A 13,274-nucleotide genomic window follows, 5' to 3' on the forward strand; every position below is an offset into this window, starting at 1 on the left:
AAAGAGGCAAAGACAGGAGAGAGTGACAGGGAGACAGGATGGCGGGCAGGGGCCCTCAGAGCTTGTTCTTCTCCACACAAGGATTACAGGAGCTTCCTGAGCTGCAAGTGGATCCCATTTTGGGACTTCAACACAAGTCTTGGAATGGGAACAGGGACCCTGGAGGGATCCGGTGCCAGCTCAAAGCGAAGCAAGGTCAGGGCCACGGCCACCTTCAACTCATTCATGGCAAACTGCTTCCCGATGCAGTTCCTGGGTCCGGGAGGGAAAAGGAAGTGAGCAGAGGCTTGTAATCCCTGCCGGGCACAGGGCATCCAGGGCTCTCCTCCACGGGCCCAGCCTGGATCCCTGCCTTACGGGTGACAGTGAACGTGCCTCCCAAGCCTTGGTTCACACTCTCGCCCTGACCTTCATAAAGCCCACCTCTCTCCAGGACGATGTCCTAAGTCCTGCTTCTGCTCTCAACAGCATGAAATCCTACTGGGGAGGGTCAGTGCTTAAAGCCACAGAGTCAAGTCAAATGAAGCAGTAAATGTGAATTAGCCCTTTGTTCACGCATCCACAGGCAGTTTCTGGTGTCAGGCCAGGTCAGGGTCCTGCGCGGGGCGGAGTGGGCCACACACTCGGGCCCTCAGCATCTGTGGCAGAGAAACAGGGGCCCCAATCCGCAGCATAGACAGGACAGAGTGGTGTGAGGACGTCAGAATGGCAACAGGGCGGCTTCCTGCAGGGGCCACGGGTTAGCCACCCTCCAGCTCATGGACCCCTTGCCTCCCAGTTAATGGTCTGGCCTCCTGACTCCCCTCAACCCCTCAGTCAACCTGCCTCTGGAACCTTCCCTTTCTACGCCAGAAATGACCCTCCTCCCATCCCTTGGCCTCTCCGCTGGCCTTTTCAATCACCCTGCCTCCCCTCTGTGTCCTGAAGTAATGGCCGCTGCAGGCCTGCTGTGTCCTCCATCACAGGGAGGACATGTTCCAGGGCCTCAGGTGACATCACTGCCCTCTTTGGTTGTTCCCCACTCACCCTGCACCTGTCCAGCTCCTCCTCCTCACTCAGCGCCTTTTGAGGGCCCCTCCCCCGATGTGTGCTGGTCACATGCTCACGGCTCTAGCCTTTGACCACCAAGCCTCACCCCTCTGCCAGCTGCACCTCTTCCTCCCTGGACCCCCAAGGCACCACTGCTGTTGACTCAAGGACACATCACCGTCCAGTGCCCAGGACTGTGCCAGGAACGTGGAAGATTCAACAATCTGCTCAATGAATGAATGAGTGAGTGAAAGAATGGGTGAATGTATGAGGTCTGTCTTGTAAGGCAAATGTACTGACCACTGCACTATGGAAACATGGCCTGTCGACCTTGAGTAGAGGTAGTTGATTCTTGACTGTGAACTCTTGGAGGCAGGGACAGTGGCTTTCATCTCTGTGTTCCCATCTCCTAGCACAGGACGTGGCACCCAGAGACAGGCGTAATAGATGGTTGTATAGTTAAATAAAGTTAGTTGAATTGAAAAAAAACCCAGACAGAATTAAGTATTAATTCCGACCTAGGAACAGAGCTGCCTGGTCCCCCTGTCCTCTAGTGGCAGCCACATGACATGCAGCCAATGTCTACAAAGAAGGACTGGACCCTGGCAGAAACCAAATCCTAGAGTCAATTCTGAATAAATTTTGCATCAAAAGTGTTCTGTGAAGGTTGATTCATCAGCTGAAAACCTCACAGAAGTATGGTTTCAGGGAAAAAATTCATTTCTCCTTGTTTCTGCTAAAAAGTTACAAAGTTATGGAGGTACTATTTCAGAGGAGGATCTGCAGTCTTTGAAGATTTTCTTTCTTTTATTTTCTTATCTCTTTATTGGAATCTAAATGCCTTACACTGCTGTGCCAGTTTTTGTTGTACAAGAAAGTGAATCAGCTGCATCTATACATATATCCCCATATCCTCTCCCTCCCGGCACTCCTTCCCATCCTCCCCATCCCAGCCCTCTGGGTCATCACCCATCATCGAGTGGATCTCCCTGTGTAATGCAGCAGCTTCCCACTAGCTATCTACTTTCCATTTGGTAGTGTATATATGAAGATTTTCACAGCAGTCATTTTGGAGTGTATCATTCAAGTCAACAGTTTTTTCAAGTGTGCTTTATAGTTTACACGCCAGGAACTTTCCAAATGCATGTGTCAAATACAACACAGTGAATTTTCTCTGAAAAGCAATTGACTGTCCTCCACTTTATGCTTTTTCACTTTTTTGTTTTTCTGCCAACATGACACTCTGTAGATTGTGGGACTATGGTATATAATCAATCCCTGCTATATATAAAGAATTTAGGCAACTGGAAGATGTCATATTTATATGAAAATGCAGTCAACACTTGTTTGGGATCGCCTATAGAAATAGGGAACACACATGTTGGCGTGGGTCTCTTTTCACGGAAACTGTAAGTGATCACATACTAATCACATACATGGCTTGAAAAGTCAATACAGGAAGCCAATAGCACCGACACATGAGAGGCTGGCTGGTGAATTAAATGGAAAAGCTAGTGGGCAGGTCAGGATTGTGTGAAGAGAAAACAACCTTTAAAGATGACTGATAACTGCGGAAATCACACATCTGAAGTTTGGTTTTCATGGAAAATTCAAATGCTGAGAAGTCAGACTCCTGAAGTGACAACAGCCCCAGGAACTTTGGAATGGCAACTGACCTGGAAACATGGCTGCCTGTTGGGAAAGGCAGGAGGCCAAGGTCTCTGTGCCATGCCCTCAAGGCCTTCTTGTACATGGAGAGCCACGCCTCCTTCTAACATATCAATATACAAGGACATAACTGCATACACCACATATGAGTCTACACAGTCACACACATCAGGAAGCACCCAGTGACACCTGGCTGCCCCAAGTACAGAAAGTCTCACCTGGATCCTCCTGAGAAGGGCAGGAAAGCATGACTGTGTTGAGAAGACCCCGGTGCAAACCGGGATGGGTCAAACACCTGCAGAGAGAGCACCACGGCCGGGACACGTGGGGTCACACTCCTCTCACTAATGCAAAAGGGAACAAGAATCCCGGAGCGGGGAGCAGGTAGCGGTGTTGGTCTGGAGAGAGCATCCCATCCCCTCCTCCCACAGCCATCATACCTCTGGGTTCAGCCACACCTTCGGGTTGTGGTGAAGCCCGTAAGTGGAGAGGGAGAGTGTGAATCCTGTGGGGTGGGGAGGAGAGAGGGAGACTGATGGTATCCATGACAACAGGGGGCATATGCAGCACAAAAGCCCTGGGAGCCACCACAAGAGCCACCCTCCGTCACTCTGAATGAAAGGATGCTCTTGCAAGAGACATGGGCTGGGCGTGACAAAGCACAGGAGCACAGGTTCGGCGTAGGGAAGCATAGCCCGGGATAGAGAGGGAAAAGAATTGGAGGCTTACTTTTAGGAGTAAGTGAAGTGACAACTCACATCTATCAAGTGCCATCATGAGCCCTTGGGGGAGGAGCATTAACTCATTTAATGCTCAGAGCGGCCCTCAAGGAAGGCACTCACATCCCCTTGTGCAGATGGGGCACCTGAGCCCCAGAGAGGTTAAGGGACGGGTCTGTGATCCCACAGTTAGGAGGTGGCAGGGCTGGGATTCACACCCACTGGGAGGTGAGCCAATAGGTGGACGGCAACCACAGCAGGGCTCTCAGACCTGGTCATCAGCTGCTCTCTGCATCCACCTGAGGGCCCCTCGGAGACTGGACCACCTGACCCAGGACTCGGGACTCCCTCGTTTATGCGGCCCACTGTGAATGAACCACACCTCTACCTGCTTGTGTCTCCCTCTCTCTTAAGCTTTCACGGCTCAAGGAATTAGAATTTTAGCTCTCCTTTACAAGACCACGTTCAGGGACTAGCAATTTGCTTATGGAGCTGCTGTGAGTTCAAGTTCTGGGTCAAACAGTTTTCAAAAGTCATCCAAACCACACAGTAAATATAATTATCTTCAGGCAGAAATAATACTCATGTCATCCCAGAACTGGGAAAGCACATGTGTATTGCTCATCTCCCAAGTGGTGGTGCAGAGAGCTCAGGTCAGTGGGTGCGGTGAGGTCATACCTGCAGGTAAGGAGTGGCCATCAGGAAAGGTGATGGGCTTGCTGAGCTCTCTGCCATAAAAAGGCACTGGCGGATAGAGTCGCAGTGCCTCCTTGATGCACATGGTGGTGTAGGGCATCTGATCCAGGTGGTTCCTGAAACAAAGCGCATCCTAAGGCCGGGCAGGGCCAGACATGCAGATGTTCTCCCCTAGCAGAGGGCCAGGGCCGTCCCACCTATGGGGCTCTCACCATGTGATGCAGGCGCTATCCCCCAGCAGGCTCTGAATCTCTTCCCGGCACCTCTGCTGATGCTCAGGGTGGGAGGCCAGAGCGTAGAGGAGCCAGGAGATGCCACTGGCTGTGGTGTCGTGACCCTCAAACATGAACGTGTCCACCTCAGCACGGAGGTCCGTGTCAGACAAGCTGTTCCCATTCTCCACCTGGGGAGGCAGGGAGAGCGTGCAGGGCTGGCCCTTCCTCTCTGCTTCTGGCCAAAGCCTCAGGCCTCCCCTGCCCACACTCACTCTGGCAAAGAGAAGGATGTCCAGGAAATCCAAATGCCTCTTGTTCCTCACCTTCTCCACCTCTCGCTCCTTCTGCAGGTGAGCCTTCCTCAGCTGGATCACTCTGTCTGTCCCAGAACATGGTTCCCACCAGAGCTGAGGCCTCTGGGGGCCCAGTTCCAGCTCCCACTGTAGCCCATCTGCCCCTCAGGCCCAATCTGGGTGCCAGGTGGAAGAGGGTGAGGGTGGGAGTGGGTGTGCATGGCGGGGCTGAGAGCTCCAGCATCATCTGAGGCAGGTCGGGCATCCCCTCAATAGCAGAGGCTGGGGAGCCTCTGCCTGAATGCTGCTGGGAGGGGGCCTCATTCACTCATCACCAACGTGGTGACACATGTACCTCCCTGCACATCACCTGATCCCCACAACATCTCGGTTCCCAACCCCTGCCCCAGGGAAGCACCCAGCGTGTGTGTGTGTGCCAGCTCCTGTAGAGGAAGCAGGAGTCTGGGCTCTGCCTGAGGGGTCCAGGCCAGGCCCTTTCACGTGTGCCTGGTGATGGGGGGGGAGGGGGGAGCAGCCCAGAAGGAAGAGCAGAACCTGTGTGTTGATGGGCAAGCTGGCAGGCCCGGTGGTGCCAGCGGCCTTCAGGGGTCAGTCTGTAGATGATGTCATTCTGGTGGAAGATATTCCTCATTCGGGAAAAAATCAGATATCCAAGGTCCCTGATGGCCTGGATGTAGGACTGGGAGTTCCTGGAGGGAGAGGATGCAGAAGAGACTGGCGTGGAGGGAGGCTCTGGGCTGGAGACAGAGTGGGGCTCTGGGTGGGGATTCCTCAGTCAGTGGGGACAGGCCGCACTGAGGCATTGTCATTTCTGCCCTACAGCCCTGGAGACCCTCAGTGCTTTACAAGTGGCCTGAGCAGCTAGGCTTGTCCCTGTGCAGGAGTCAGGGACCTGTGACTGAGGCAAGGTTGGTCTGGGTGGAGTCTGACTGTGGTCCATGGCTCTCTGCACGATGTTGCCTTTTGTGCTGATAAGCATCCTCGCTGCCCTACCTGCCCCTCAGGTGAGCCCTCCCCAGTTGCTGAGACAAGGACCCTGCCATTGAGGGGTCCTGGTCACTGACCTGTCTGTCTGGATGCTGCCCTGGTGGCTGAAGGCGCACTTCATGATGGTGTCCAGGGTCATCAAGGAGACGTGTCCAAAGATCTCCAGATGTGCGTCTTGGCTGACGAGCTCCTCCCACTTGTCCTGTGGTGGGAGGGGGACATTGACCCTGCTCTGCTCCCACAGAAGGCCTGTGCTGACAAGGCCACGCTCTCTCTCTCTTTCTCTCTTTCAATCTTTGGATGAGATATCCTCACTTTCTATTCAGATGTGTTTCAGCAATGTAAACCTGTGACAGGTGTGTAATATGATGCCTTTGTTTTCAGAATCCTTGATTATATAGTTAACTATGTTCTCTCATAGTATTCTGAGTAAATCTTGAACTTGAGGAACAATTATGATGCTAACCACCTTGTGGCAGACTGGAAAGTGTTGTTTGTCTAGGGACCAAGGGGAAATGTTTTCTGTCCTGAGATCGGCACTGGACTGGCTATGTCCAACACAAGTAAGCACATATTTCAAGGCAAGGAAAAGCCTAAGGAGCTCTACTGGGGCTCCTAGGAAGGGTCATGAGGGTCTTCCATTCCTTTCATTCATCCAATGTTAGCTGAGACCAGGTGGTCCTCCGTCCAGATAGGAGGAGGTGTTTCTCAAGGCCCAGCTTCGTGAGTGTACACCTGGCCTCAGTTCCTCCCAGGAGTGGCTCTATTCCTTGCAGAAGCCCTGGGCCCCATGTCAGAGCCCACCTGAGTGCCATCCTGGGATGTCCACTCTGCCACTGAAGCTGCCATTGCCCAGGCCAGCCACGGGCAGCTTGTGCTGCTGTGCAGGGGAATGAGCCTTGCCCTACTCCTCTCTGTTGAACATGTGGAGATGAGAGGAGAGTGGGCCCTGAAAACCCCACGACCAAGCTTTCCCTTGGTGAGGGGCACATTGTGCATTCAAGCTTGTGCCTGTGTCCTCCTCCGCGCACCCAGTTTAAGGCATCCCTGTCTCATAGTAAGTTCGGAATGCATCATGCTGGGTGGGCTGTATCTGATGGATGTCTGAGGGCACCTGTTTCTGCGAGTGGACTTTGTCATCTGTGCTGGATGTGAGTGGGTACAGGTGATGAGGGATGGACTCACCAGCATCACGCGCACAGAGTCAGCCATGAGACGCACGTAGGGCTTCAGGATGTCATAGTGGAAGGCTGGGGTCAGCATCCGCCGGTGTTGGAACCACGTCTGCCCCTCCAACAACAGCAATCCGTTCCCTGCGCCACAGATGGGTATGATTGTGGGCCAGGCACACTGGGTCAGAGGATGACTGGGGACAGCTTGGGAGGAACCCAGGGTGTCAGAAGAAGGCACATCATGGGCAAAGGTAGGAAAGGCCAGAACAGTCCACGGTTGTGAATTTCCAGTGGCTCATGGATACAATGTGACGATGACATCTGTGTGATACAGGTTGAAAAACAGTAGGGGGCAGGCGATGGAAGGAATTAACTAAAAGTCAGGCTGAGAACATTGGAAAGGACTGAGAAGAGGGAAGAAGAGGCTGAGCTTCAGGAGGGCTCTCGGCACCATTACAAAGGTTGAGAGTTTTATTGGAAGAAGAGAAATGAGGCTTGATTGAGAGATGAGTGTGGGGAGCGGGCAGCTGACACTTGTTGTTCTCCATGAGCCACAGGGCAGCTCTTGGTAAACCTAACTGGATGGTGGACCGCAGTTGTGATTCAATGTACTCACCAATCCAGGGAATCGCGAATCTGTAGGACTCAGGAGACTTTGGATCTGAAAGGTAAGGATGGAAGGTGGAGGGGAGCAAACAAGACAGGCAGCCCCCAGAGCAGCTGTGGTCCAGACCCTGGGCTGCTTTCCCTTCCCGATGCTTGTCAGCGGGCACTCTGTCTCAAGCCACCTCCCACTTGCCTCCCATCTCCGACTCTGTCTGTCCTGGCCGTCACTTGCAGGCCCAGGAAGGCAGACTCAGTGTCCCAGGGGCAGGGCACCCACAGGGCTAAGATGGAGAATCAGCAAGAAATACAGGCTCTGTCCAATGCCACAGAGTAAGAGACAAGCCTGTGGTTTTCCTCCAATTTGTGGTGGTTTGGCCATTTCATGACCCCGGACAGGCAACAGTGAGAGGGGCCAAACCTACACCAGTGTGGACGGGGAATTGTCTTCCAGATCTGGCCTCACCTCAATTGGGTTAAATAAAGGAAAGAAAAAGGAAAGAGAAATGAGCCCCAGCCAGGGGTTTAAGCATTCAGGACAAGTCAATAATGTTGGCCTTAGGCTGGCCTGTGGGCAGGAGAATGTTTAGAAGTGTTCAGGCCTTGATGGCTGAGGTGCCAGGCTCTTGTGGAATGTCACAGACCCAGGGGCATGTAGCCAAGAGGGAGGATTTTCTCCTGCTGGGATGGGGGTTTCCCTCTCACCTGATCTCCCCAGGATCAGCTTCATGTAGTCCGGGTCGTAGACCAATACTTGAGCTTTTGTCCCCCAAAACCAGCGAGCACAGGCACGCGGGTATTTCTCTACCCTTTTCAGTAGGGCTTGAAGCTCGCCCTCCGCTTGGAACTGTCACCAAGGGAAAGATACATCGTAAACCCTTCTTTGAGTTCCAGTGCTGGAGTGGGGGTGAAGGGCAGGATGGGTACAAGGAGGTCCCTCTGGATGTCTCAGCAGAACTAAGAGTTTAGAACTATTTCTCATGAGCTGGGCTCTGATGCAGACCTTGCTGGCTGTCCACCTTTGTCCCAAGACCAGATTCTGTCCCCTTGACCAGTAGAGCTATGGGCCAGCACTACGAACTGCCTGCCGAACTTACATCAGGGATAGACTCCCTGGTGTACAGAACTTTTGGAAGTCAGTCATACCACATTTGCATGAGCAATTTGTATCAGGTGGTAAGTAGTTTTGCCACAGAATTTTGCTTATTTAGAGAACAAAATAGATTATATTTTAACAATACATTGATATATTAAGTTCATTTTACTTACTGATTCTTATATATCTTCAGTCTGTTCCCAGTGTACATGTAAATGTTTGCTAATATGAAAGAGTGTTTCGGATGTATATGGCTATGTCAGAAAATTAAGTACTAAATTTTGTGTGTATAATATTATTTTTTTTAAATTTTTTTTATTTTTTGGGGGGTTATAATATTATTTTATATACTGAGTGTGTACCCAGTCATAGTAGAGATTCTGGATGTATACCTATGACAATAGTATTGAACTAAGGGTCTTTCTTCTCTTTAAATAAATAAATGTATAGCGTAATTAAAGGGCAGGAATACTCTTCCCATTCTTATTTCATCTTTCTCTCATGATGTATAGCAGCAGGGAGAAACATCTCATGAAGGTTGCTCCAAAGCCCACAGGAGTGAATGTTCCGGGAAACCTGGGGCTCTCCTGATGGGTGCTGGGCCACGTGGGGGCAATGCTGACACCAGGCTCGGTCACCTCCGGGCCGCGCGTTGGTGGTCTGGTCGGTGGTGGCCAGGTACAGACAGAAGCACAGGTAGCTCCCCAGGAGGAACTCACCACCACAGCAAAACCCAACAGGAAGACATTCCTGGAGAAGGTCAGGAACAGGTACTGAGTAAGAAATACAGAGTCCACAACCTGCAAGTGTCCAAAGTCATCACCCTAAGTCTCCAGCTACAAGTCCGACACCACTGCCAGCTGGACCAGAAACCCAGTGCTCACCACGGCCATGGTGGCAGCCGAGGCCGTTAGGTCAAGAGGTCGAAGAGGAAGCACCTGGTGTTCCAGGCCCCGATGCAGCTGTCCACACACACACACTGATGGTGAAACCGGTGCACACACCCGGTACACACACTGCAGTGCGTGGCTCTCGCTGGTTTCCTTACATCACAAGCAGAGCCCCTCACCTCATGTTCTTTGGGAACATCACTTCACCCAATTCATAAACTTGAAGAAAGAGTAATTCACTTGCTTTTGTTATGGTACCAGGGTTAGGTACACAACTTAGGGTAACAAAACCCCAAGTTTACAATCAGCACCAGATAAGGCAGAAAAAGGTAGTACAAGGGGACCTCCAACTCTTGACAGAGGCCAAATAGTTCCCAGGGGTATTCAGCATAAACCATCCCTTGCAAGATGAGAAGCAGCATAACGAAGGTGTGGTTTCGTGTATGGAAGAGGTAAAGAAGCAGTCTCAGCGTGGCTCTCTGAAGGCATTCTGGAATCATATACGACAATATCTGCGTTCCTCTTCTGACCAGGCCTTTCGAGCGATGGATTTTCGAGCCGATGAGACCGTAACAACACCAATCAGCACAAAGCCAGGTGGAACACGAAGGGAACCAGAACGTCCATCCTGGGGATGTTTCTTTGGTTTGGATGGTTTTTAGCCGGCCGCTGTGGCATTCCTCCTCCAGACACCGAGGGGGGAGTCAAAGGGCAGCTCCTCTTGGGCAGCGGCGTGCGCCTGGCACCACAGGGGGCCCCCACAGCTGCAGGAGACGTGGCTCCTCTGGGACGCTGCATCTGGCGCCGGAACTGGCCCACTGCCGGCTGCACCAGGCCGGCGCTTCTAGGGCACATCCGCCTGAACTAAGGTTCTCATACGAGGGATAGTTTTTGTAAGTCTCCTTTTCACGTCCCAACAACCAGACACTTGTGTGCCCTTCCCACCGCCTAGAGGAGGCTGTTGAAACTCCTCAGTGTGGACCACAAAGGCCTTTGCGCTCTGGCTTCCCCTTCTGTCTTCTTGCCTCCTGCCGGGCTGGCAACTCCACAGGACCCGTTGCTCTGCCCCCAAGATGCTGCTGCCCGTGCCCCTAGCAGGGGCTCCACCTGCTCACGCTCCTGGGCCTTTGCCCATGTTCTTCCCTCTACCTGGTGTGCCCGTCCTCTCTGCCACCGAGCGACTGCCTCTCCTCTGCTTGGAGACACAGCTTTTCTCACCACCTCTGGATTTCTCCTCGACATTTGGTCTTAGACATGTTCCAGAGACGGGCTCTAGCAGAGGAGCTCACAGCTATGACACTGCAGACAACAGTAGCTGAATCCGTTTTGTGCTGCCTTTTGGTGAGCACTGCCTAGGAAAACAATAGTTGTGCCCTCTGCTCCTGGGAGACCCAGAAATATATCTTAATGGAGGGGGCTTGGGGTTAGGCCTTGGGAGACAGACATAGAGAGGACAAGGTGATTCCAGGTACAGGGCACATGGGAGCAGAGTCCCAGAGGCCTGAGTGCCCAGGCAGGCGGGGAGGACCTCAGGTAACCTGCGTGCAGGACAGGAAGAAGGAGAGGGGAGAGAGGTGCTGGACCAACACACATGGGACTCTGGCTGTTTCTGGTTCCTGTCTTCTGGTGCACTCTACTCGAATCATGCTGCAGAGAGAGAGAGGCCTCAGCTCCCTGCAGCCCCTGATTTTCTCCTGACATTTGTTCAGCCCACAAAGCCTTGGTGAGCCCCTGTCCATGTGGCCCCTGACTTTCCTGTGAGCCCCCACGCCCCCAGGCTAGTGCTGCCAGAGCTGAGTGGGGAGGTGCTGCCCCTCCCCCGCCTGCAGGCTGCTCCTTCCCCTCCTGCCTGTCCCTCCTCTCATTGGAATGACCTCCCTCTGTGCAGGTTGCTTGCTGGGTGCTGGGGGTGAGGGGGATCACACCTGAACTCCAAGAGATCATAGTCCAGTGAGTGAGGCCACCAGGCAGGTGACCTAACCCTGCTGATGGTGCAACTCAGATGTCAGTTCCCCTTACCTGGTGCCATCTTGGGAACCTGGCTCATATGTGCCAGCAGCTGGTCAGGGTTTAACCACTGAAATCACGAGACTGGAAAATCCCTTACTCATTACAAACCGAGCCAGTATGTGCCTACAGCTGCCATGATTCCCCATCCAGCAGGTGGGCCTCTTTTCCTGTGACCTGACACATTCTGAGATTCCTGTCTGTCATCTCCATGGACAGTGCACCCACAGGGCGCCATCCATTAGACCGATGTCTGTGCTTCCAGGCAAGCTGAGGGCTAGGCAGGCAGAGAGGATGGGATTGCGGATTGAGGCAGGGAAGCATCTAGAAGCCTGTTTTGGGAGAACAGCTGAAGCTACTCAGCCTGGAGAGCAGGGAGACTCAGGATGGAGCAGCCATTGCCCTCAAAGTGCGGGGCTGCTAGGACAGGCTGCAGATCTACCTGAGGAGAGAGTGACAGACCCGAGGATACCCACACAGGGTCTTGGGAGGGAGTGAACTCCCTGGACTAGGATGAGGAGCTAAGACTTGAGAATTAAGCAGGGTTCTTTTGTGGGACCACGTGCTTATCACACAGCAAGACTCTGTCCCATGGACTTGCTGACTAGGACCACGGTCTGAGGGCCCTGGCCCTCCCTGCCCTCCACCCCCATCCTGCTCCATCCTACCTCCCGCATGTGTCCATAGAGCCAGTGGAAAGGAGGAGACGGGAACTGCTGGAGGGCTTTGAGCAGCCACTGTCTGCGCAGGTAGAGCTGTGCCGCCTTGAGCAGAAGCAGAAGCAGGCCGAGCAGGGTGGCCACCTGCAGGAGCCCAGAGACGCTGCCCAGGGCTCTGGTGGGGCTCAGCATAGAGACGCTCATGGTGCAGCGGCGTCTGGATCGCAGACTGTCCCGGACTGTGGCTGACCAGTCCTGAGCACCCAGCCTGGTGAGGGAGGATCGCCCCTCCCACTGGGGGGAGGGATAGGGTGAGGGCAGAGCTCAGACCTGGGCCTCCAGGGTTGATTAACTGTGGAGGATGCACTTTGGGAAACAGCAGGAGAAAAGCTTTCCCACCTGGCAGTGACAATGGCAATTTCTCCGCTTTGAGCCTCAGCTTTTCCTTTGAAAAGCTGAAAAATAATTCATTTCCTATGTACGCCCTAAGAATTCTCACTCAGTCATTCATTCATGCAACAAATATTTCTTCACCTCCCAGGATACAGGTACAAGTAGAAAACTCTATTAGTAAATAAAAATTATAAGGCTTATGCTGGAGGAATGATAGTGACTGGGCCAACCAAAAAAGGAGAAAACTGAAAAAACACAAAGAAAACAAACAAAGAAATCAAAAGAAAAGAGAATGGGGCTTTGACATGTGAATAGGAGTTCACCAGTATAGAGCGCTGCTAGGGAGATGGGCACTGAAAAAGTCATGGAGATCATATTTGTGAGAGCAATGGCTGGGAAGACCTTCATCTTCAGTCTCTTACATCACTTTGTCATCATTCTCTATCGCAAGATCCAAGCCAATGCCCATAATTTAGAAAGGAAAACACCAAAGATTTCCATGAAGAATTTCTTGGAATCCAGCTCTTTCAGGAGCCTCAAATTTCCTCCTATCCTGCTCCTGGACGCAGTTTACACTCACTTGGGTGCCTACACCTGCCTCCTGCACCCAAGCTCATGACCGGTGTTTACCATAAAACCAGTGCGTGCACATTCTGGGCAAATGTCCAAACTAAAGGCCAGGGGCATGTAGCTACCGAACACAACCTCCTCCCAGCCCAAACTTTCCCTCCTTCTCAGGTTCCTCTCAGGCTCCTGCCTCCCCTTCCCCAAAGACTCTGAACAACTAAAATTTCCAATATTGGTTTAGCAACTTGGATCAGCATAG

At 52.5% G+C, this 13,274-nt stretch overlaps 1 protein-coding gene and 1 pseudogene across 2 annotated transcripts; both read right to left on the bottom strand.

Moving 5' to 3' along the window:
* Nucleotides 1–50: 50 nt before the first annotated feature.
* Nucleotides 51–12,277, bottom strand: LOC130837197 (taurochenodeoxycholic 6 alpha-hydroxylase-like). 2 transcript variants are annotated; one of them, XM_057710017.1, is made up of 12 exons: nucleotides 12,065–12,277; nucleotides 8,109–8,250; nucleotides 7,417–7,461; nucleotides 6,814–6,941; nucleotides 5,706–5,830; nucleotides 5,176–5,330; nucleotides 4,600–4,706; nucleotides 4,325–4,515; nucleotides 4,095–4,228; nucleotides 3,138–3,202; nucleotides 2,916–2,992; nucleotides 51–252 (listed from the first exon to the last, which is right to left on the bottom strand). In XM_057710017.1, exons 1-12 carry the CDS (start codon nucleotides 12,257–12,259, stop codon nucleotides 84–86), a joined length of 1,533 nt encoding a protein of 510 aa, XP_057566000.1. In that variant the 5' UTR covers nucleotides 12,260–12,277; the 3' UTR covers nucleotides 51–83. The 2 variants fall into 2 exon arrangements, with proteins under 2 accessions (XP_057566000.1, XP_057566006.1); XM_057710023.1 differs by lacking the exon at nucleotides 51–252 and adding an exon at nucleotides 2,141–2,721.
* Nucleotides 8,749–10,016, bottom strand: LOC130837213 (palmitoyltransferase ZDHHC4-like; annotated as a pseudogene).
* Nucleotides 12,278–13,274: the final 997 nt, after the last annotated feature.

Source organism: Hippopotamus amphibius, chromosome 1 (assembly GCF_030028045.1).
Source record: "Hippopotamus amphibius kiboko isolate mHipAmp2 chromosome 1, mHipAmp2.hap2, whole genome shotgun sequence".
Lineage (NCBI taxonomy): Eukaryota > Metazoa > Chordata > Mammalia > Artiodactyla > Hippopotamidae > Hippopotamus > Hippopotamus amphibius.

What these genes read in the sequence shown, in the direction of transcription:
- LOC130837197 (XM_057710017.1), bottom strand. Translation starts at nt 12,259, where the DNA reads ATGAGCGTCTCTATGCTGAGCCCCACCAGAGCCCTGGGCAGCGTCTCT. An exon ending in ACTCTGTGCGCGTGATGCTG is followed by an intron (nt 5,831 to 6,813) that starts GTGAGTCCATCC and finishes CTCCCACCACAG; the next exon opens with GACAAGTGGGAGGAGCTCGT. An exon ending in GCTTGCCCATCAACACACAG is followed by an intron (nt 4,707 to 5,175) that starts GTTCTGCTCTTC and finishes GTTCTGGGACAG; the next exon opens with ACAGAGTGATCCAGCTGAGG.